We start from the raw sequence: 25,215 nt of genomic DNA on the forward strand, positions 1-25,215 counted from the left end.
GAGCATGTGACTTGCCCAAGGTCACCCAATGAGTTTCATGGCCGAGCTGGGAATCAAACCTTGGTCTCCAGAGTCATAGTCCAACACTCAAACCACTATACCACACTGAACTAGTAGTGATCTAAAAACAGTGATGTAATGGTAATAGTTGTGACATAAACAACTAGAAAAATCAAAAGTATACCTTTAAATTACTATATCATATGTAAAGCCTAAATGTATTTACATGTACATAGTTCCAGGAGGTTAACTTGAAAATATGGTAAGATGTGATGATTTTACAGAATTTTTAATTTAAAAAAAAACCTTAAAAAACTTCTTTAGATTTTTTTTTAAACAATAAAGTTTAAATTTTATCTTTTTCAAAAAAGCCTGGGGCCTCTCCTTTCCCTTCCCTCGACCCACTTGCATTGTCTCTTCAGCATTTTAAAGGGATGCAGGTCAATGCCACAACTTATTTCTACCAAAAGGTAGATATTTGGGGAGCAGTGGTGTCACACCTGTTAGGGTGTCACCTTGTGTGGTCAACACACACACCATACACGTAGTGATACCTCTGGGCCACAGCGGAGTTTTGGTGTGACCGTAGAGACACAACTTCACTTCTAGATGTCATTTTGACCAATTGGGGGGGGGCTTTTTTTCTTTTGGGCTTTTTGGAGGAGATAGATTTGTGGTGCTCTGGGGTGGTGAAATACATTGCTGCATTTTCCAGGGGGTTGATGGGGCACATGTTCCCACACCTGTGTTACAGGATTCTTTCCAAAAGTGACAGGTTTACCTGTCACCTAAACTGGATGAAACCAGTGGGTTTTAATATTTCTCTCTAGCTTTGTTTTAATATATCTAATATATTAAATATTTATTATTGGGTTATTTCCCGTATTCATTAAAATAGTTATAACAATCCTTTGGATGATGTAGGAAGAAAACAATCAACAAAAACCACCACAACAAGAAGGCAGGTCAGAATCAGAAGTAGCTTTAAACTGTCTCAGGGGCTTTACACACCAGCCGCCCCTTTTAGCGCCAGATCGGGGTCATGGCAACCGCACGCCATGGCCCTGATCTGGTCTTTCTGCATGGAAAGGGTGCCATAGTCACTGGCACTGTGGCTTTTCTGCACTCCTTTGGTACTACATCATCTGGATGCAGCACCAGAAGAATGCTGTGACGCTTTTTATCATGTGGTGCGGCATGTGGTGTCATGCCAACATGACCTTAATGGCTGGTCTATTTATTTGTATATGAAGCCCCTCAGTGGGCCCAGTTAATTCCTGTCTCAAAAGACCTTAAAAACTTAATGGACAGAAATATTTGAACTGCCTGATAGAAACCAAACAAAGATGGGGACAGTCTAAATTCCTCAGAGGAAGGAGCTTCCACATTCAGTGTCTTGTCCTGTATCCCCATAAGCCTGTGTTGAGGGCCATCTAATAGGGATTCTGAAGAGGATCAGAAACCAAATGCTGTTTTGTTGTTCTTGTGTGACTTCAAGTAGTTTTCCACTTATGGCAACTGTAAAGCAAACCTATCGCAGGATTTTCTTGGCACGATTTGTTCTAAGAAAGCTTGTCATTGTCTTTCTTGGAGGCTGAGAGGGTATGACTTGACCAAGGTCACCCTGTGGGTTTCCAAGACTGATCAAGGATTCCAAACATGGTTGCCCTGAGTCCTAAGGGGTATCCACACAACAGAAATTAAGCAGTTTGAGACCAATTTAACTGCCATGACTCCTAGGATTTGTCGTTTGGTGTGTTACCAGAGCTCTATGACAGATACCTCACCAAACTACAAAACGCAGGATTCCACAGGATGAAGTGGTGACAATCAAAGTGGTGCCACACTGCTTTATTTCTGCAGTGCAAAAGAGCTGCCAATCCAACATGCAAACCATGCTGGGTGTTGTACTGCCATACTTAAATATGGATAAAATTAAATGGATGGATTGTCAAACAGATCTCATTTACAACTCCTTTTAGAAGATTCTGTTCCAAATGATTGTCATTCAGGGGGTTTATCAGTGCCCTTGATATCTTTCCGAGGAAATGACTGAGCTTTGAAAGGACATTGAAAGGTGCACCGTTCTTCAGGAACTCTTTAGTTAAATTATCAGGTCAAACATCAGACATGATAAGTGAAAACCTAACAAGGAAGGGTGTGTTTCTACACTTGCAAAATTAATATTTTGAGGACAGAAGAAATAGATAAGGATGGAATAAATCCTGCTTGAAAGAAAGAATAGATTGTTATTAAAAGATATGTTATGTTATTAGATAAGTTATTAGAAGAATAGGACTAATCTTGTAGAACATAGGCCAGTCTAAGCTGGTGCCTTCTGTGTGTGTTTGGATTTCACTTTCCATTACCTCCACTCATATTAGGGCCTGATGGGAGTTGCAGTCCAAACCATCTGAGAGCCCCACTTGAAAAAGGTGATATTGTTTCTTGAGACCAATTTGTTTAATACTGAAGTGCAGCTAAATACTATGTTCAGAATAAGTATTGCCAATAAAGTACCTACAACTTTGGGGGGAAATGGTAGCATCCTACATTGCAATTGTGGATTCATAACCTGGAGTTACAAATGTGTAACCTGGAGTTACGAATGTGTACAGTCATGCTCTGTATTCAGGACTGCAACATTATTACCATGATCGCAAATGCCCTACCAAAACGTACTGTAACAGTCAGCAGCCATTTAGAGCAACTGAGGTCTATTTAACTGGGGATCAAGGTGCACCAGGATAATGTTTCCGATCAGTCCTACTAGCAATCTTCAGTGTAACAATCAGAAGTAGGACTCCTATTGCACTCCTTGTTGCACTGGAGATCACTGGCACGAGTGGAATAGAAACATCATCCTGCTGTGCACCATTCACCAGCAGAGTAGACCTTGCCTGTTTGGAGCACCCGCTGGCTGTTAAAGTAGTTTGGGGAGTCAGGTGACTATGTTGCATCTGCAGTGCAGAAACAGTGCAGCTTGATACCATTTTAACTGTCATAACTCAGTGCTATGAAATTCTGGGATTTGTAGTTTTGTGAGATATTTAGCCTTCCCTTTCAGAATATTCTGGTGCCACGGCAAACTACAAATCCCAGAATTCCATAGCATTGAACCATAACAGTTAAATCAGTGTCAAGTGCATTATTTCCGCAGTGCCTATCTTTCTGTTGTAGGATCTCAACACCTATTTTCATGCATCTGTTTATTTGCCTATCTAAATCCCAACCTTCCTCCAGGTGTCCTGACAAATGAATGAAGGCAGGTGGCAGAGAGTGGTTTTCAATTGTGACATCTTGCCTTTGGAATTATATCCTCAGAGACAGATTTGCATGGTTTCTGCATTGTAGCCTTTTAGATAACAGATGCAGATTTTTTAAAAAAGTGTTCCAAGCATCTCAAGAAACTGTTGTTAGAGCTTTTAGGTTGTAACACCCTTCTCTTTTTTTTTTCTGATGGTTTTACAATCAGCCATCAGTATCCACAGATTCTTTATCCACAGATTCAACAATCTACAGTTTGAAAATATTTTTAAAATATATACATTTCAAAAAGCAAGCCTTGATTGTGCCATTTTATATAAGGGACACCATTTTACAATGGCTTTGTTTTTTAATGAAACTTGAGCATCCACTGATTTTGGTATCCACGGGGGATCCTGGAACCAAGCCCCAGTGGATACCAAGGGCCCACTATACTTTGGTCTTACATGCTGTAGGGCTTCTATGTTCTGCTGCTGGTTTTCAGTGCTAACTAATCAAGGTTGCTGAGAGCCAGCTGAGCCACCCTAGACCATCTTAAACAGTGTTGAATCCAAAGACCTCTTAGCCCAGGAATATTAAAAATTACTGAGGACTATCCAGGCCCTGACCTAAAGTTTTATAAGTGGTTTGGATCATAGTTGAGAGATGTTTGAATCTGGCATGCTTGGATCAGCTTCTTCCTCTCTCTGCCCCCTTTCTGCTCCTTACATTTGGCTTTTCGGCTGATGGTCTCAGCTGGTAGGTCTCTTGTACCAGCAGAGCCCTCTGCCAGTTGATCTGTGAGGACAGCCAATAGGAGGGGGTTATGCTGGCATACAGGCAATTCGGCTGGTAGAAGGTAGTTCAGCTGGTCCAAGGGGCATTTGCCTATTACAAACACCATACAGTTGTTGTTGTTGTTAACTGCCCTGGGGTTGAATTTGACTCAAGGCAACCCTGTAGATGAGACATCTTCAAGACTCTCTATCCTCCACTGCTCTACTTACTGTATCTCATGTATAAGTCTAGAAATTTTAGTCAAAAAGCTGACCCAAAAAAAACTGGGTCAATGTAAGTACTGTACTTTAATTCTTATCAAAAAAGGAACCATGCCTTGGTGAAAGCTGAGAGCTTAATCTCTTCATGGAGCACCAAAAAGAAGCAGCAACCCCCTCTGCTATCTTAACCATCCAGTCTTTAGGGTGAGCACAAAGAGTTATGTCTGTCAAAATTGTTAAGATCTTTAGCATTATTTTCCTTTGTTTCATCCTTTACATCTATTGTTACATGCCCCTAAGTTTTACCCTCGGCTTATCCACGAGTCATATCAAAATCCATAATTTTGGCTCCAAAACCTGCCCTCAACTTATACATGAGGTTGACTTATAATCAAGTATATATGGTAGTTCCTACAATGCATGTCCATGACCTCCCTGACTGAATCTAACTATCTGGTGTGTGGTCTTCCTCTCTTTCTATTGCCTTCTACTTTTCCTAACATTGTTGTCTGTTCTAATGAGTTGTGCCTTCTCACGATGTGGCCAATATACAGCAGCCTCAGTTTGAACATCTTGACTTCCAAGGAGATTTCAAAGCTTTTTCTGTTCCAGGACCCATTTGTTTGCCTTTTTGTCTGTCCATATCTTCAGCACTCTTCTCCAGCACCATGTCTCAAATGAGGTGAATCTCTTCTTATCCTCTGTCCACCTTGTGTGTCCATACATAGTGATGGGGAATACAATCGCTTGGATGATTCTAACTAGCTGGCACATCTTTAAGTTAAGATTGTACTGTTCAGGGAGAGGCATCATCTGATGTTTCATGGACTCAACAGAAAGAGCTGGATCTAGAGTTGCATTCTACCAAGCTCTGTTTATGCTGGATAAAGGAAGAGACTGGGGAGGCAACCTTCAGGATTCTTCCTTTACCTTGAAACCCTGGTGCCATTTTGAAAATCTGCTCTGAAACCTATAGAACCTTTTGGAACACTGTGCAAGCGGATGAAAGGCTATGCATTGAGAAGGAGGGACAAGTTAACATGGCATCCTTGAGCGCATCTACTCTGTAGAAACAATGCACCATTTTAACTGCCATGGTCCATCCTATAGAATCCTGGGATTTGTAGTTTTGTGAGGCACCAGAACACTTTGGCAGAGAAGGCTAAAAACCTCCACCTCCATATTTATAAATCCCAAGATTCCATAGGCTAGAGCTACAATACTTAAAGTGGTGTCAAACTGCACTATTTCTGCTGTGTAGATGCACCCCTTCTGTCTTCTCTCCAGTGGGACATTTCCACCTAAACCCAACATCATTTGTGAAGGAAAGGAACACTTCTCTTCATGTAGTGACTAGTTTGGATCCAACTCAAAGTAGCTAGATCACAGGTTCATTTTGGACAATATCACACTACATTGTTATAGCACTATTGTTCCCCTTTAACTGCTATTGCTGACTCCTGTGGAATTCTGGAGGTCATAGTTCAGTGAGGCCTAAGAGCTCTCTGGTGAGAACCCTAAATGGCCCTCCCTAAACTACAAATCCTAGGATTCCACTGGAGGCAGCCCTAACATTTAAAGGGGAATAACAGTGCTATAACTATGTAGTGTGACATCATCCAAAGAATTTCCCAAGTTCCAGTTTCTCCCTCCATATTTATCCAATTGCCCAAGTCCCCCCTCTATGTGAAGTTGAAGACTTTCACAGCTGGCATCCATCATTTTCTGTGGTTTTTTCAGACTATGTTGCCATGTTCTTGAAAAGTTTATTCCGGATGTTTTGCTCGCATCTGTGGCTGGCATCTTCTGAAGATGCCAGCCACAGATGCTGGCAAAACATCAGGAATAAACTCTTCTAGAACATGGCCACGTGGCCTAAAAAAACCCACAAAAAACTTCCCCCTCTATATTTAAAGCCCAATGTGGACATTTTCTTTTTTGGTGCTACAACTCCCATCGCCCCATATTCAGCACAACTGTTGACCATGTTTTTGGAAACTGTAGTCCAAAAAAAACAAAACAAAAGGAATTTCTCCAAACTTCAATAAGAAGGTTTACATCCTACTTTCTCTAACAGTAACTTGGTAGCTGTTGGAAAACCTCTTATCCTTAAATTCCCTTTCTCTGTCCTCATTCATCCCCAGCTGCAAAGGGGAATCCTGCTGCCTTATAGCTCTGTCAAACTGCTGCCACCTTCAGTTAAGACCTGGTAATGATATGTAAAGAACAAGGGCAAGCCAAAATAGATGGAAAGTAATTAACTAGATAACAGGAGAATCTGCCTCCCCCAGCCTCCTCCCTTTTTCCAATTTTAATCTCAGAGGTATGGCTTAGTGCTAAGAGCCTTGCAGGAAGCTTCAATATTAAAAAAAAATACCAAGCCCTCTATTGCTCTCAGAGGCACCTTAATCAATGCTAGACTAGCTAAAAAGCACTCAGATTTGCTCATGGCAAATGAAGGAACTCCAGGTCCAATGCTACCACCAATCAGTGCCGTCGTCACACACAGGTTTGATTGTGAGCGAGTTCCCCCCCCCTCTCTTTCCCTTTTTCTTTTTTTGCACCACTCTCCAAGTGCTTCCAGCATTGCAGAACAGCATGCTCCAATGATGCAGTCTGTGACATGCGAGTTGGACAGCTCTGGCACGACGCAAGCAGAGCAGAGCAGAGAGTGCTTTTGGCTTAGAAGAACATTTTTATATATAAAAAGAATGCTTAGCAATATTTCTTCCGGATGTCATTTTTGCTATCTTAAGGATGCTTAATTGTTCCCTTTTTTTCAGATTGTCACTGTCATAGTAGACAGAAGGCTGGACAAGGGGACAACTGGGTTGAATCCCAGGGGATTGTTGGTGCTTGGTTCAAAAGCCATCCCTACCTTAGGTGAATCAGGTGTCCCTGACTAGCCTCTGAAACGGGTTGGTTGGTCCTGTTAGCAAGATAGGCTCCCCATCTCCAACCAGCCACCCCACACCATCCCATTTATGATGTGTTGAGTGTCCCAGGAAAGGCAAAGGTGGCAAACATATAAACCATCACAAAGTGTACCTCTCTGAAAGAGGCTGTCATGTTTCTCTTTTGGAGCAAAACCAACAGACTGCTGTAGCATCTTAAAGACTAGCTAATATATTATTTGACCAGGGTTCCAATCCCAGCTAAGCCATGGAATCTCACTGGATGGTCTTGAGTAAGTCACACTGTTTCAGACACAGAGGGTGGCAATGGCAAACCCACTCTAAAGAAACTTGCCAAGAAAACCCCATGATAGGTTTGCCTGAGGGTCGCTGTAAGTCAGAAACAACTTGAACACTATACAACAGCAGCAAAAACAACCAAGAGTAAAAGCAAGAAGGGTTCAGGGTAGGTGTGGGAATATCCTACAAACACACACACACATAGAAGTAAAACAGAAAATATGTGAATAAAATTCAGTTAGTAACGACTGCACTGGATGGAATCCCCCTGGTTAGTCTCTGTTAGAATGGAGCCATTGATGTAGTTGCTTAATTGTGAATCAACACAGCTGCTGTTGTTGTGTGTCATTTCTGACTTATGGTAGCCCTAAGGTGAACTTATCATGGGGTTTTCTTGGCAAGATTTGCTCAGAAGGGGATTGCCTTTGCCATTCTCTGAGACTGAGAAAGAGTGACTGGCTCAAGGTCACCCAGTGAGTTTCCATGGCCAAGCAGATATTTGAACTCTGGAGTTGGAGTCCAATGATCATATATAACACCATGCTGGCTCTCCCAAATCAACAGATCCAATTGATTCAATGACTCTACTCTGACTAGGATTAACAATAAGATGTAGGCCATTATTAACCCTGTCCAGCGTATAGCTGCTGAAAACACCAGTATCCTTGCACTAGGATCTCTTTCAAACTACACAAATATTGCCATTCTGATCCCACATTAACTGCTATGCCTGCATCCAATGGAATCCTGGGATCCTAATTTGGTAAGATTTCTGAATACCTTTGGTAAGATTTCTGAATACTGCAAATTTCATGGTTCCATAGGATGGAACCATAGGAATAGTAAGTACATTTCTACACTGCTTACCAGTGCACTTATACACTCCCTAAGCAGTTTACAATGTGTAAGCTAATTGCCTCCAATAAGCTGGGTATTCATTTTAGTGACCTACGGAAGGATGCAAGGCTCAGTGGACCTTGGAGCTCCTGGGATCGAAATCACAACCTTCCTGGCTGTGAACGGATGCAGTATCGGCATTTAACCACTGTGCCACCGGGGCTCCCTGGTGCACTATTTGTATCTGTAGTACACTATTAGAGCCTGACAGTATTCTATTTATACATGATAAGATGGGCCTATGACTGGAATCCTGGTGGATATTTATGTATTTACTTGTTTTATATCCTGCCTTTCTCCCAAATGGGATTCAAGGGGGTTTACAATGATTTAAAAAAGGATACATCTAAAACATTAGTTACAAAAGTAAAATAAATAAATAATACTAATATTAAAACATGATAGTTAAAATATAGGCACGGTACATACCGCCAAAAAACAGTGGCCTTCCGGAGCCTGTTTTTCCACTGGCAGGAATCTGCAGCCACCAAACTGCATGGCTTCCCCGCTGGCGGAAAAAGAACCCGCAAAAAGCGAGTTCTAGAGCTGTGGTGGCAGCATAACAACTGCACCACTGGCGCACTCATTACGCAAGCGCTGCTTGGCGCCATGTGAACACTGCGTGGTGCTTACATAACAATGGCAGCACCCGTGTATACAGGGTGCCGCCATTGTTACGCCCTCATCACATGCAAGGGTTGAGGGGTGTATGGGCGCTCTGCCCCCAGGCAACCCTAGCACATGACAAAGGGCATCCCTAAAGGCCCGTTTGTACCGGGCCGTAGTTAAAAGGGGAGATATGAAGAAAGTATGAGGAGAAGGTGAGATGAGAGAAAGGAGGGAAAGAGTCAGAAGGTAGTAAGAAAGGGGAATATTGAAAGAGGGAGAGGAGAGGGAAATGTGAAAGAAAGAGAAGATGATCAAGTTGTAAGGCTATATAAATATATTAATGTTTGAATGTTTAAAGGTAGGTTGTTAATTTTAAATGTGGATTGTCATAACATGTGTATATATTTTTAACTGATGTCATATATTTGTAACTTGTTGTTCCCTGCCTCGATCCATGGGGAGAGGTTGGTAAGAAATAATAATAATAAAAATAATAATGACTATTTGTCTGTCTAGTCCAATATTATTTGTTCTGATAGGGTAACATTTCTCCAGGGCCTCAAACTGAACTTTTTTTAGTCACCTTATACTAGTCATCTATTAATTAGAGATGTCTGGAGTTAAAAATGAGTCTACCAAATCTAACAAATAAGGACAATATGTACAAACGCACACATTTTTTAAGCCAGAGCTCTTGCCCTGAGATTCCTCCCATTCCCTAAGGAGCAGGGAAGAGAGTCCGGGGCCTGAGACTCACAGCCAGACCCAGAGATCTGGGAACCCTACCTGTGAGCAATGGCTGTACTTCAACACTGAATGGTCATCTGCCCATATACTGTACATTGAGATGGACCTATGTATTTGAATATGCAGTTCTGCTCTGCAGTTTCAAGTGCTGCAATCTAAGGAGTAATTGCTGAAAATTTATTCCTGGAATGAGTAACTTCAGTGGCTCCAGAGACCAATTTTCTGCCCCCTGGGACTCTGTGCAGGCCAACCTTTGTTACAAAAGATGTCTAGGGAAATACTTGGAATGTTCAGATCTTTTATTTTTCAGTTTGAAAATAAAGGGGGGGATTTTTGGATATTTGTCAGTGCAGAGGAGCCTAATTAAAAGGTGAATTCTGTCCCTTGTAAGCTGAGCAAGTCTTTAGTAAACCTAACAGGTCTTAACTGCCCATTGAAGACCAAGCCATTCTAAATAGTTCCAGGAGAAACAATCCATCTCCATTCTTTTCTCTTATATACCTTTTTTTAAAAAAAAAATGTGTTGGGGCAGTGAGATGGGTTAGGGAGGCCACAGAATCAGCATTGGGAGCATATATCGACTGCCCTTTACCCTCTCTTGTTTTATCCAAACATTTATTCCAAGATGTAGAGAGGTCTTGTAGCACCTTTGAGACTAACTGAAATAAAGAGGTTGGTGGCATGAGCTTTTCCAGACTCAAGTATACTTCCTCACATGCATTTGGAGACTTAAGAAGGCTTAAGGCTATGAAAGCTCATGTTGCCAGCTTCTTTCTTTCAGTTAGTCTCAAAGAGGCTACAAGATCTCTCTGCATACTGATTCTACTGACTAACACAACTATATCTTTCAATTTATCCAAGAATACAGTCAGCCCTCCATATCCACAGATTTTTTTTATCCATGGGTTCAAGCATCCATGGTTTGAATATATTTTTTAAAATATATAAATTCCAAAAAGAAAACTGTGAATTTGCCATTTTATATAAGGAACACCACTTTAGTATGCTGCTGTGTATAATGGGACTTGAGCATCCACGGGTTTTGGTATCCATGGGGGCTCCTGGAACCACACCCAAGGGCCCCAATGCTGAGTGACAACTTTAAATGAATGAATGAATGAATGAATGAATGAATGAATGAATACTAGCTTAATGTATAGTTCATGGGAAATGTTTACAGATAGTAGGCATTGTGTTTGGATGTCATTAATATTACTCACTTACCAGCATGGCTTGTGGGGAACAGCCCACTGGAGAGAAGTTTTGTTACCGTTTCTTCCTTTTGTTTGTTTTCTTTTGCTGCATAGTACATACCACTGAATGGAGAATTCATTATGGCCCCTGGTGCTGGGTTTGCAGCCTTTGATGACAGCTACGATCCAGGATGTGAGACAGGTATTGTACTCAAAGTACCCTTAATTAGTCATGCAAATTAAGCACTCTGAGAATATGCTTCAGTTATGCCACTGCTCACTTGAGTCATTCTCTCCGTCATAATTAACTTTTCCCTGGAGCCCTCCGAAGTTTGGAAATTACAGCCGGAGCTTTCCTTTCCATAATGGGTTTGGGGAGAGAAAAAGAAGGAGGAAATGATAAACATTGGTTGCATACATTACTCCAGAACTGTCTCCTGTGGAGCTTCCATTAAAATGAATTGTGTTCTGTTCTTGCCAAAGTTGCATTCATTTCAGGGCAGCTTACCCAGGGGATTTTCCCAGTGGAATCATACTCATTGTTTGCTGTTCCATTCTGTGCCTAATACAAATGTAGTGAAACAGCACACTACATTCTCTAAGCTCAAGGTCTTGCTCTAAAGCAAGGATAGAGAAAGTGAAGGCTACAGCATCCCATTTTTGCCACCTCTGAAGGTCTTTAAAGGCCTCAGACTCCCCCAATCCATCCCATAAAAAATATTTTGGCAATTTTTGTTGCCTGAAAATAGCTCATAACCGCCACCAATCCCCTCCAGGGTCTCCAAATACATACACTCCCATGCTATCAGCTAAAAATGAAACTGTAACATTGGGGACACCAATGCAGCCCTCACAGAGGGTTCCATAGGGAGGCGAGATGCCCCCTGACCATTCCATAGTTGCCCACTCCTGTTCCAAAGCAATGCATTGCTCAGGAATTGCTTTAGGAGAACAGACAGCTGTATTAGACTGAATCTAATATTAACCAAGTCTGACTCTGCTTAGCTTCCAAAATCAGAGGGGTTTGGGTATATTCAGGGTGGTATTTTGATCCAGCATTAACTCTTACAACAGGTTTTGAATCCCTGTGCAGCCATGGAAATCCACTGTGTGACCTTGGGCATTCTTTCAGCCTCAGAGGAAGGCAAGGATAAACCCCCTCTAAACAAATTCTGCCAAGAAAACCCCATGATAAGTTCACCTTAGGATCACCATAAGTCAGAAATTAATTGAAGGCACACAGCAGCAGCTGACATGCACATTACTTAATATATAGAAGCCATGTGTAAAAGAACTACAGTACACATATGTTGCTGCTGCAGTGTGCTTTCAAGTCAATTGAGGACAAAAGGGGAAAATGGGAGGAGGACAGCAATGGGACAACAAAGGATTAAATGGGACTATTCCTATTGAATCATGACAGTGGAAAGGAATGAACTGGGGAGCAGTCAGTTAGGTAAAAGATGGGTTGAGAGGTGAGAATAGAGGTTTCAAAGTTGCAACTGATTGAACTTTACGATAAACCTTCCTGACAGAGGATCTGCTAAATATCAATGGGAGCCCCATCCCATATTTAACCTGGCATCCACAGCATCACCATAGTAGGTGTCTTTGAACATGGGAAGCAGCCCTCTCCCATGGAACTAATCAGGATAGCATAAGCATACAAACATCCTCTAATATATTTTCAGCTACAGTAATCATCAGCATGAGCAGACATGGCTGTGATGGCATACATAGGTAGGTAGTATGAATGACACATAGACCCAGCCATATGAAGATGCCTGGGGATGGAGGAGCACCTCACACTCTGCAATTCTGATGGAAACCAAAAGCCAAAAGATGGGTTCTGCCAGATCATGCATGACCAGAATCCCCCATTCATCTTTTGTGCACCCCCTTCCTGCCTAGTCATACCTAGGGATTCCAGATCTTGTCAATGTGGTGCAATATCCATGAAGCATCATCAATCAAAATCAATGTCTTTCATCTCCCAAATATCCAAACAAACTCTCTATTTTGGAGACTTTTTCGGATTCCTGTGAGGGGCAGTCAAGCCTTTGGTTCCCCACAGAACCTGTATGAATTAAGTTTGGCTTTCAGAGTATAAACAGCACCCCAAAACTTGCTCTTTTGCTGCAGTTGCCCCCCCTCCACTTGTCTGGTGACTGTTGCTCACAGGCTTCATCCTGAATCGCTATTCCTTTGTTCCTGTCTGCTTAGGGATGCCATATCCCGGTGGCCCCTGGGAAAATCCCACTTTTGTGGGGCCCCCCCGGTCCTGGCCCAGTTTGGCCCCCAGCCATGCCTTGGTCCTGATCCGGGGCCCGCTCCTGTGGCCATTGCCGCTGCCGCTAATGCGGCTGGCCACGGCGCCAACCCACCTCCTCTTCTAGAGTGGTGGGCAGCGCCAACCCACCTCCTCCTCCGGCTCTGCCTTCCTCCTCCTCGGTGGCAGCAGCACCGCCACCGCCGCACCTCCTGCGTGCGCGCCCGCACACAGGCCTCTGAAGCAGGAGCTCGTCCCCTGCTTTGGCCAGCCAGCCATTGGCCAGCTGGCCAAAGGGGATGGGCTCCTCTGCGTGCACCGCCCGGGCCTCAGCAGGGGCCAGAGGCAGCGCGTGCGCCTGCCTTGCTTCCCTGCGCGCATGCGCGCACAAGCCAGAGGAGGAGGAAGGAGCCGGAGGAAGGGTGCCTTGAAGGGCAGAATAGGGGCAGAGGAGGAGGAGGAGGAGGAGGAGGAGGAAAGGTGAGTCAGTGGCCATTAAGTCTGCCTTGGGTTTTTTTGGGTTTTTTAATGATTTTTTAAAAATATAAAATACTTATTTTATTTTATTAATTTTTATCATTTCTTGTTTTTATTTTATTAATTTTTATTATTGCTTTTTAATTTTTTTCCATTATTTTTATTATTAAATATATACACCCCTGTCTTTTTATTTATTTTTTCATTATTTTTATTATTAAATATATACACCCCTGTCTTGATTTTTATTTTTTTGTCTAGGAATAATGCCAAAATGTACTCCATTTTGATCATGCCTCAGAAACATGCATTTAGATTAACATTTTTTAAAAATCATCAATTTTTTTCACGCATCCTCCATTTTTATAAAACGTGTCCTACATCTGAAAATGTTGCCCTACATTTGTTCTGGTTTGGTGGTCCTGGCTTATGGCAACCCTATGTCTGCTTCCCTAAAGCTGCATACTCAAGTCTTGTGGTTTTAGCTTTTCCTGGTTTCCATGGACCACCTCTTCAGGATCAATAGATATATCCCCTTATCCAACCCTCAGACTCTGATATCCCCTTTCACTTTCCTTAATTTGGTTAGCTCAGTATGCTGTGTGAGAGAGTGAGTTATGTGTGTTCTGTATTTCTATATTTCTTCTATATTTCTCCCAATAAAAGTTCATGTAGTTCCCCATTTCTGAAGTCTGTATCAGTTATTATTGGTATAGTTGGTGCTCCGTTCCTGCATCTCTTTTGAAGGCCTACGAAGTGGCAATAGGTGCAGCTAAGAATTCGTTCTATGCTGCACGTATTGCGTCCGCGGAGTCGCGTCCAGCAGAGCTGTTCAGGGTGGTGAGAGAGCTCACTCAAGTGGCACCCCCCCTGAACCCATTATTGGAACCATCCAAAGCCTGCTGTGATGAGTTTAACAACTTCTTCGCGGATAAAATCTCTCGGCTAAGCGCCGATCTTGACACTGTTATTTGTTCAGAATCACGAGTAGAGGCGTCCAGTGCTTCCGTGGACTCAGTTGTACTGGATCAGTTTGAGTCTGTTAGTACCGAGGATGTGGACAGGATCCTCAGCAGCGTTAGGAAGATGACCTGCTCTCTCGATCCCTGTCCTTCATGGCTGGCAGTTCAAGGGGGAATGGTGACAACAGAAATGCTGTGTCGCATCATTAATACATCATTCAGGGAGGGCTTTTTTCCATCGAACTTAAAAACGGCCATCGTAAGACCTTTATTAAAGAAGCCCTCCTTTGACCCCCTAATTCGAAACAATTATCGGCCTGTGTCACTGCTGCCATTTTTAGGGAAGGTGATCGAGAGGGCGGTTGCCTCCCAGCTGCAGAGGGTCCTGGAGGATACGGATTATCTAGATCCATTTCAAACCGGCTTCCGGGCGGGCTATGGAGTTGGGACTGCTATGGTCGCCTTAGTTGATGATCTCCGTCTGGGTATGGACAGGGGGAGTGTGTCCCTGTTAGTGCTCTTGGACATCTCAGCGGCCTTCGATACCATCGACCATGGTATCCTTCTGGGTCGCCTGGGGGAGTTGGGTATCAGGGGCACTGCTTTGCAGTGGTTCCGTTCCTACCTCTCGGGTAGATTCCAGATGGTGGAGCTGGGGGACTGTCGCTCCGATAAGAGGGCCCTTACATCTGGGGTCCCTCAGGGAGCGATCTTGTCCCCTATGCTATTTAACATTTACATGAAGCCGCTGGGAGAGATCATCCGGAGACACGGGGCGTGGTGTTATCAGTACGCTGATGACACCCAAATAGTCTTCTCTGTGTCTCCGACTGATGCAGTGACTAGGGATGGCATCTCTCCGCTCAGTGCCTGTCTGGAGTCGGTAATGGGCTGGATGAGGGAAAACAGACTCAGCCTGAATCCAGAGAAAACGGAAGTACTTGTGATAGGTTCTCCTGGTCTTGGGAAGGAGGTTTGTCCACCGGTCCTGAACGAGGTCACGCTCCCCGTAAAGGACTCAGTCCGCAGCTTGGGGGTGCTCCTTGACTCGTCGCTTCACCTGACTTCTCAGGTGGATGCGACAGTCAGAAGCACCTGTTATCAGCTTCGGCTGATACGCCAGCTGCGTCCCTACCTCGACCGGGGGGACCTTGAAACAGTGGTGCATGCACTGGTAACCTCTCAACTTGATTTCTGTAACGTGCTCCACATGGGGCAACCCTTGTACCAAGCTCGGAAGCTGCAGTTGGTTCAAAATATGGCTGCTAGGCTGGTCACTGGTAGCTCCAGGACCAGCCACATAACACCGATACTGAAAGACCTGCATTGGCTTCCAATTCGCTTCCGGGCCCAATACAAGGTGTTGGTCGTTACCTATAAAGCCCTAAATGGCTTGGGCCCAGAGTACTTGGAGGACCGCGTCTCCCCATATAATCCACCCCGCACACTCAGGTTAAGGGATAAAAATCTTTTGAGCATCCCCAAGACAAAATATGTATCAACTGCGCAAAGGGCATTTTCTGTGGTAGCCCCGCAATCTTGGAATGCCCTCCCTGAAGAGCTCCGCTCAGCCCCCTCCCTGGAGTCGTTCAAGAAGAAACTGAAGACTCAGTTATTCCGTCAAGCTTTCCCCCACATGTCCTGACTGTTTCCCCCTATGTGTACTGTTGTGTAGTGTTGCTGTTTTGTACTGTTTGGATTTTTAACTCTTTAGTAATTTTGATTGATTCTATGTGGATTTTAATAGTTATGCTGGTTTTAATCAGGGTGTTTTATTGGGATGATTGTTTTTTTTTAATCTGTATTATATTATATTTGTATTGTCTGTAAACCGCCATGATCGCAGGAACGGCGGTATAGAAATAAATTTTCAATCAATCAATCAATATGTTACACTGATTTGCAAAGCCAAACTAAATATTCCTCTTAACACTAAAGATAGATTGCAACTGTCAGTGGAGGCTCTATCAGCCCCACATATTTTGGGTAACAGGATCTCATTCACATGTTGCTTTTTGTGAGGCATGTAAGGAGTTCCAGAATAATGGGCTGATGAAGTTTTCTTTTGTAGCTGGAAAAAAAATCTCTGTCCCATGCAATTTAAGTTGACCAGGAGTCAGACTTCATTTTTATTCAGAGGTCTTTGATTCTAATGAGGATGCAGGATTTTTCGCAAATGCATGACAGCTACATTAATATTAAACAGAAAGAAGGCTGTTAATGAATTAAATATGAATTTCAGTAATACACTCTGTGCTGCAGCCCCTGTGTATTGTTTATTTTCATATTAAATTCCCCAGCAGATGAACTGTGGGGTGCAGTTTGTGGACAGCATGTTTACAGTACTGGTGGAAGAGAGCTATGGCCAGGGTAAAAACCAATGGTTAATACATTGCTAAGAAAGATGTGAGAGCCAGTGTGAGATAGTGGTTTGAGAGTTGGACGAGGACACTGCTTGGTCATGGAAACATGCTGGGTGGCCTTAGGCAAATCACACTCTCAGTTTCAGAGGAAGAGAAAGGCAATCCCCTTCTGAACAAATTCTGCTAAGAAAACCCCACAATAGGGTTGACTTAGGGTCACCATGAGTCAGAAATGAAGGCACACAATACCAACCAATTATTGTCATCCATAGTGTCCCACAGGCTTATTCTCATGATATATGGGGGGAGAGGGGCAGACATTTTCTCCAGGGTTTACCAAACTCAAGTGGCATTCTCTTATATAAGACTGAGTCTGTACACCAAATATTGCAGTAATGTTGATTTCTCAAAGCCCTTATCACCACGTGGGGCTGTGTGCTTTTGAAAAATATGTGATCTCTCAAATCCTGTAATCATTTGTGAGCCAGAACCCTGGATGATGCTGTAACTATGGACTTTCTTGTTTGCTGTGAAGGGAGACATCAAGAAAAGCAGGGCTGAGCACCAATGGCAGGGGTGGACATTGTGTGATCTATAGACTGCATGGGGCTCCCAGAGGCTTTCTTTCTCTTCCTCTCCAGCTCCTTCTATCCAGAGCAATGGTTCTCAACCTTTGTTCCTCCAGAGGTTTTGAACTTCAGCTCTCAGAATCCATCATCATTGGCCATGCTGGTGGAGACTTCTGGGAGCTGAAATACAAGACAGCCAAAAGACTGAAGGTTGAAAACCTCTAATTTAGAGTATTTAGAATACATCTTTCAACCACAAACGTTAGTGGCCTCCCAAGCTTTTCTCCACAGCCCTAGCTGCCCCTGCAATAAATTCTGGGCATTTTTGCCCCAGAAAAGACAACACAGCCCTAGGGGCACATCTACAGTTAGAGGAAAATCCATAAAACTTATCCGGGGTAGCCATGTTGACCATATAGCAAAGTATAATAAGTGCATTTTGGTTGACCTAATAAAGTTATCATTGTTTTGTATTGTACATTTTGATCCAATATTAATATTGGTCCAATAAAAGGATAATTGTTTTGAGCAAAATCCAGTTTACCTTTGAGCTACCCCAACCCACAGTGATCATGGACTTGTCTATACACATTCAGGCAAGTTCAAGAGAACTGTCTGCATTGTTCTCTTTTTCAAACTAACCTCAGTCCAATAAATTGCAGTACACACAGCCACATGGCTGTGGTAGTTCCAGTTTTAACCTCCTCCTTCCATGCATGTGAATGTAGATTTTTCTGAACGCCTCCCTCTGGTCTCACACTGATGTTGCTGTGGAGTTCCGTTCACATGTATATGTGAATATCTGGATTTTTCACTCAATACCGGGATAAATCCCCACATTTTTCCTCCAGGTTAAAGCCCTGAGAAAATGAAAAGGTCCGGATTTAGCCCCAGTCATCTCATATATAATTTGGACAATTCGATATCAAAACTAAGCAAGCCAGTTTTATTTGGCCCATTGTGGATGCATCCTAGGAGAAGCACATTTGACTTTAAACCTCCCGAAGACATTAGGAATGGGAATATACAAAAATTGGTTGCAGAACACTTCAATCTTCCTGGGCATTCCATCTGAGATCTCAGAACAGCAGTCCTTGAACAAAAGAACTACAAAGGAAGATTGGAAAGAGAACCAGCAGAATTAGAATGTACCCACAGACTACATTCCACCAGAAGTGGTTTGAATAGAGCTAATGGTTTCCTGGCACACTACATACATTTCAACACTATCTAACCCCCATCCTCATGAGGGCATCCTTGACCTGTTCATCACATCCCTCTCTTTTTCCCACAGAACATTCCAATATTCATTCATATGGTTATCTTGGGTCCCTTCAGGGAGAAAGAATTATAGAATCATAGAGTTGGAAAAGACCACAAGGGCCATCCAGTCCAACCCCCTGCTATGCAGGAAATCCAAATCAAAGCATCCCTGACAGATGGTCATCCAACCTCTGTTTAAAGACCTCCAAGGAAGGAGACTCTATCACCCTCCGAGGGAGTGCATTCCACTGTCGAACAGCCCTTACTGTCAGGAAGTTCCTCCTAATGTTGAGGTGGAATCTCTTCCTGTAGCTGTAACACAATCCCAACAGATGGCCATCCAGGCTCTGTTTAAAAACCTCCAAATAAGGAGACTCCACCACATTCCAGGTTCAGCTTATGGTAACCAAAGCAGGATACACACACACACACACACACACACACACACAGTGCGCCTGCATTATACGCGGGCGCATTATATGCTGCTTTCAGCATACACTGAAAACAGCGCTGGAAGAAGCAGCGCTATGCGCTGGAAGGAACAATGCTGTGTCTGCCGCTGTGAGCATGAGCCACATTACTTCTAATGGGGCTCAAGCATACGTGCAATTTCTTTTACGCGGGAGTGTCCGGAATGGATCCCCCATGTAAAAGAAGGGACCACTGTATATATACTCTCCTTGAGTGTAGACAATAGTTGTCTTGTGGCCTTTGTTCTCCAACAACCTGACCTTCACTAAAATGGTATTTGCCACCTTCGCTAAAACTATACTCCATACCCATGAGGTTTGAATTTGAATTGACATTCTCACACACAAACGACCTGTATAGCTGTGTTTCCACTCCAAAACATGCATCTGAGGAAGTATGTTCAAGTCTATAAAAGCTCATGCTACCAACTTCTTTCTTTCAGTTAGTCTCAAAGGTGCTACAAGATACCTTTCCATACTGATAACTTCCTGAAGGCTAATCTTAAAGATTGCCACTGGAAGTGGCTTGCAGTTGCAATTTTTGCCCAATTTTGCATCTGTGGGAGGGACAATTGGCCCATATGTTCATCATGACTGCCGACTCCTGATTTATGGAGACAAAGCAGGAAACAGAGGAAGAAGGAATGTTGGGAGGAGCAGAAGAATACATTAAGACTGATGTCTCCTGCTTTCCACAGATAATTGAGCTTGTGCTTTGGGGGTGTGCCTCATGCTCCCTAATGAACAACGGAGCTCACTCCTGGAGGACTGCTTCAGGGCTGGATGGATACTTCTTGCTTTTTGGGGCAAAGAACACTGCCACACTCTGATAGATGCTGACAAAACTGCATTCCATGTACCAGAAGCTGACTTTGTGATCAGATAGCTCTGCTCTGACACTGTCTCCACTCTTCTCTTTTATTAGCGTCAAAAGTTACATTCAACACCGCAGAGAATTACCAATGGTATGACCCCACACTGTGGCATGGTGCAACCTCCTTGGAAAACCTTGATCAGGGCAAATACATCTTCTCTGTAGATGAGGAGCGTGTCCCGTGCCAGTATGATGATGTTATCTTTCCACCTGAGACATCCTTCAGAGTGAACATCGCATCATCTGAGCAGATGATCCAGCTCAGGAGCATTGCTATAATGGGGCAGGTAAGTTGTGATATATGTGAGATGAAACCAATGCCTCTTCTGCATCTTAGCTTTTGGAGTTTGCAGAGAACAATAGCAAAAGATCACATCTAAAGATAGGTAGCTTCCTCTCGGTTTATAATAGATTGTGAGGGGCTATTGCCCCCATCCATCTTGAACATATCCACTTATATTTGATTTTGGAAACTAAACAGGGTTGGCCCTGTCAATGGACAACCTGAAGGCCTTTTCTCTCATTTGTGTTGTTTTTTTATCTTTAAAATGGACCTAACCTGACCACCCTTTAAATAGACAATGCCTTCTCTGTATTCTCTTCTCTGTCATACTACACAGTTATAGCAACATGATTTCATTTGAGTTACCATGGTTCCTGGGAAGCCTGGGATTTGGAGTTTAGAGAGTAGTAGTCAGAATTTTTAACCAGAGAGTTCTAGTGCCCCACCACACTACAAACCCAGGATTTCAAAGGATATAGCTATGGGCAGCAAAACTGGAATCATACTGTTCGAATTTTGTAGTGTGAAAGGGTCCTGAGACATAAGCCTATTACGTAAACCACTTAGGGAGTGGTTAAGTGAACTGATAAGCATCATAGAAATATACTTGCTATATTGCTACTCATATACAGGATCCCAAATTCAAACTTCATACCTCCCTAATTATAGTGGCTCAGGGGTATATGTGTGTGTGTGCCTTTAAATTGCCTGTCAACTTATGCAATCTCATGAATTTCATAAGGTTTTCTTAGGCACTGAATACTCAGAGATAGTTTTGCCAGTTCCTTTCTCTGAAATATTGCCTACAGCACCTGCTATTTATTGGCAGTCTCCTGTCCAAGTACTAACCAGGACTGACGCTGCTTAGCTTCCAAGATCAGACAGGATCTGGTTCCTTTAGGGTATTTAGGCACCAGAAATTCAGGTATCAGAAAAGAAATCCTTGCAGGAAACCAGAGTCACTCCTAATTAAAGAGAGTCATTCCTAATGAAAGACATAAGAACACCAGTGGGCAGTGTCTCAAGTCTGTTAGCACACCCTGCATACCTAACACTGTATTTGGGATCCCTGTAGACTGAGCTAGCATGTTCTTGAGAGGTCCAAAATGGTTCTGAAGGTTACTCAGCCTCTTGCAAAGCTAATTTCTCCAACATCTGAAGTAACACTGATAGTTGATGGAGACCTCCGAGTTCCTCACCACCTTTCTTTGGGTAACAAGTCTGAGGTGCTATAGCCAAACCACTAGGAGATGCAGCCACTTTCCCTTGAAAACTTTCTGTGAGCTCCCTGCAGAACTTGTTTAAAAGCATATGTGTGTTTTTCGGCATCCTCTGAGACTCTGAAGGTGAAAATTGCCTGAAAGTCATACAATAATAAATAAATAATAAAAATTTTATTTGTATACCGCCCTTCTTAGAATCAGGGCGGTGAACAACAACTATACAACACTACAACAAGACACCATACAAAATCAATTAAAAACAGTTCAATAAAAATAATAAAATTTCATGCCAGCGAAACAATGCTGATGAAGGGGGGGGGGGAGGAAGTATTCTGGTCAGGGGTAGGCCTGTTCGAATAAGTAGGTTTTTAGCCCCTTCCTAAATTGGGCTAGGGAGGTGGTTGAGCGGAGCTCGAAGGGCAGCGAGTTCCAGAGGTTGGGGGCCGAGATGGAGAAGGCCCTCCTAGAGGTGGAATTATATTTCCCCTCTGGAACTCTTAACAATTAAGAAAACAAAAAGAAAACATTTTCCTCACCCTTGTTTTAAAAGGAAAGTGGTACTGCCACAGTGTAAGCACCACTTTCCCCCTCCTTTTTCCCTTCATGGTACCTGAAGCAGAGTACTCTTGTGGAGGAGGCCTTTAGAATAGGGGCCACACAGCAATAGCAATAGCAAGTACATTTCTATACCGCTTATCAGTGAACTAGCACTCCCTTGGCAGTTTACAATTTGTAAGCCAATTGCCCCCAACAAGCTTGGTACTCATTTTAGAGACCTAAAGATGGATGCAAGGCTGAGTAGCCATGCCTGGGAACAAACTCACAACCTTGCACTGCGCCACCAGGGCACATATGGCTGACAGGACCACCAGAGTCATAGCCCTGCAGCAATGGCCTTGGCTGTCCCTAGTATAGCCTGGCCTCAGAGCTGTCTCAGTCTCCTCCCATTACCTGGCCCTCTGTTTCATACTTGGGCAACTGTCTGCATTGGCATCCCAGTGATCCACCTGACACATCTGCCGCTGCTACAGGTCACTCACTTCTGAGGTCAGAACGAGGTGCCCAACAATAATCACCTCAGAGAGAGCAACTGGCAACAGTGGCAGATGTGCCAGGAATCTCAGCAAGACATCCATGCAAACAGCCATCCAGATATGGAAATGGAGTGTTCCATATAGTCCCAGATCTGGAGTAGTAAGAGATGTTCTTAAAATTCGTGTTAAGGGTGTTATACCCTGATTCTGGTGCTGAACGTCATCCAAATTGTTCACACCAGAACTGGGATTTGGGCCATGTGTTGTCTGAAAAGAAGGACACCAGATGGGGGTGAGGTGGGAGGAAACGGGTCTTTTGGCCCAAGCAGACAAGGCCAATCTGTTAGGAAGATCACTCTTTTAACTGAGTGACAATCTTGCCATGTCAAGTACCCTTCAGACCTGATGGGTCTCATTACACTGGTCAACCTGCACACACAATTTGTAGCTTAAATGACTGCTCCGTGGTGACTATGGCAGCTTGTTCATTTGAATCAAGCTTAGTGCTATTGCTATTTCCTGTACAAAACCACCAAGGCATCCTTTTCGGCTTCAGAAACAGGTGGCTGCCATTCCTAAATGACACTCTATACCACCTATGGGAAATAGCACTAGTTTTAATTAAAGTATGTTTTAAGATTATCTTTTTTTTATTCAGCAATCATGTATAAAACATATAGCACTGTTTCCAAAATACTGTAGCAACAATAAAACAAGATAAAATACAACTATAGTTATTGAAACACATATATCTTATAACATTATTTTTTCCCTATCTTAAACCTTAGATAGTTCTTAGGGAAGCTCTATACAACTAATTTACATCCTTATTTTCATTTACTCGGGAGTTCATGGCTACCATGACAGCCATGGGCCTGTCCCAATTAGTCTCAGGACCTACGCATTCGGCTGGTAATACACTTGATGTTCTCTTCTGTACGGATATGGAGATGCCGTGGGCAGAGGTTTCTAATGTCTCTCCCTTGTCATGGACGGACCATTTCCTGGTCGAGGCTAATATCAAGGCTTCTACCCGGATCCCTCCCGGGGGTGGCGGACCTATTCGGATGGTCCACCCTCGAAGGCTGATGGAACCCAAAAGGTTCCAAGAAGCCCTAGAGGGGTCTATGATTGGAACTGATGGAGATTCTGTTGATGCCCTGACTAACATCTGGGATATTGATCTCTCCAGGGCTATATACAGTATCGCTCCAAGTGTCCTCTCAGACCTGCTTCCAAAAAACGACCTTGGTATACGGAAGATCTTCGGGCCAGGAAGCGGGTTTTGCGACGACTAGAGCGCAAATGGCGGAGACATCAGGCCTTAGCCGACAAGACACTCCTGGACTCTCTTTTGAAGGACTACGGAGTGGCGATAATCGCAGTGAAGAACTCGTTCTTTTCTGCACGTATCGCGTCCGCGGAGTCGCGTCCGGCAGAGCTGTTCAGGGTAGTGAGGGAGCTTACTCAACTCCCTCCTCCCCTGAACCCTATTTTGGAACCATCGAAAGCCTGCTGCGACGAGTTTAACAACTTCTTCGCGGATAAAATCTCTCGGGTAAGGGTTGATCTCGACTCCATTATTAGTTCAGAATCTAGAGTAGAGGTGTCCAGAGCCTCCATGGACTTGGTTAAACTGGATCACTTTGAGTCTGCCTGTACTGAGGATGTGGACAAGATTCTTCGAAGTGTTAGGAAGACAACTTGCTCTCTCGCTCCCTGTCCTTCATGGCTGACAGCTCAAGGGGGAACGGTTGTGACTAATATGTTACACCATATTATCAATACATCCTTCAGGGATGGGCAGTTTCCATCAACTTTGAAGATGGCCATTGTTAAACCTTTGTTGAAAAATCCCTCCCTTGACCCCCTAATTCAGAACAATTATCGGCCTGTCTCACTGCTGCCATTTTTAGGGAAGGTGATTGAGAGGGCAGTTGCCTTTCAGCTTCAAGGGACCTTGGATGAGACAGATTATCTGGACCCATTTCAAACCGGCTTCCGGGCGGGCTATGGAGTTGGGACTGCTATGGTCGCCTTAGTTGATGATCTCCGTCTGGGTATGGACAGGGGGAGCGTGTCCCTGTTAGTGCTCTTGGACATCTCAGCGGCCTTCGATACCATCGACCATGGTATCCTTCTGGGTCGCCTGAGGGAGTTGGGTATCGGGGGCTCTGCTTTGCAGTGATTCCGTTCCTACCTCTTGGGCAGATTCCAGATGGTGGAGCTGGGGGACTGTCACTCCGATAGGAGGGCCCTGACATCTGGGGTCCCTCAGGGAGCGATTTTGTCCCCTATGCTATTTAACATTTACATGAAGCCGCTGGGAGAGATCATCTGGAGACACGGGGCGCGGTGTTATCAGTACGCTGATGACACCCAAATAGTTTTCTCTGTGTCTCCGACTGATGCAGTAACTAGGGATAGCATCTCTCCTCTTAATGCTTGCTTGGAGTCAGTAATGGGCTGGATGAGGGAAAACAGACTCAGCCTGAATCCAGAGAAAACGGAAGTACTGGTGATTGGTTCCCCTGGCCCGGGTAA

At 43.7% G+C, this 25,215-nt stretch overlaps 1 protein-coding gene across 1 annotated transcript in view; it reads left to right on the forward strand.

The window, feature by feature from the left end:
• AMN (amnion associated transmembrane protein) overlaps positions 1-25,215 on the forward strand; it is a 144,563-nt gene that overhangs the window by 89,632 nt on the left and 29,716 nt on the right. Inside the window, exons 5-6 of the mRNA XM_089523175.1 lie at positions 10,999-11,086; positions 20,183-20,418. Coding sequence (XP_089379301.1) covers positions 10,999-11,086; positions 20,183-20,418 — 324 coding nt within the window. The remainder of the gene's footprint in view (positions 1-10,998; positions 11,087-20,182; positions 20,419-25,215) is intronic.

This window comes from Sceloporus occidentalis, unplaced genomic scaffold, assembly GCF_023333645.1.
Source record: "Sceloporus occidentalis isolate IW3139 unplaced genomic scaffold, rSceOcc1.0.p SCAF_4, whole genome shotgun sequence".
NCBI classification, from domain to species: Eukaryota; Metazoa; Chordata; class Lepidosauria; order Squamata; family Phrynosomatidae; genus Sceloporus; species Sceloporus occidentalis.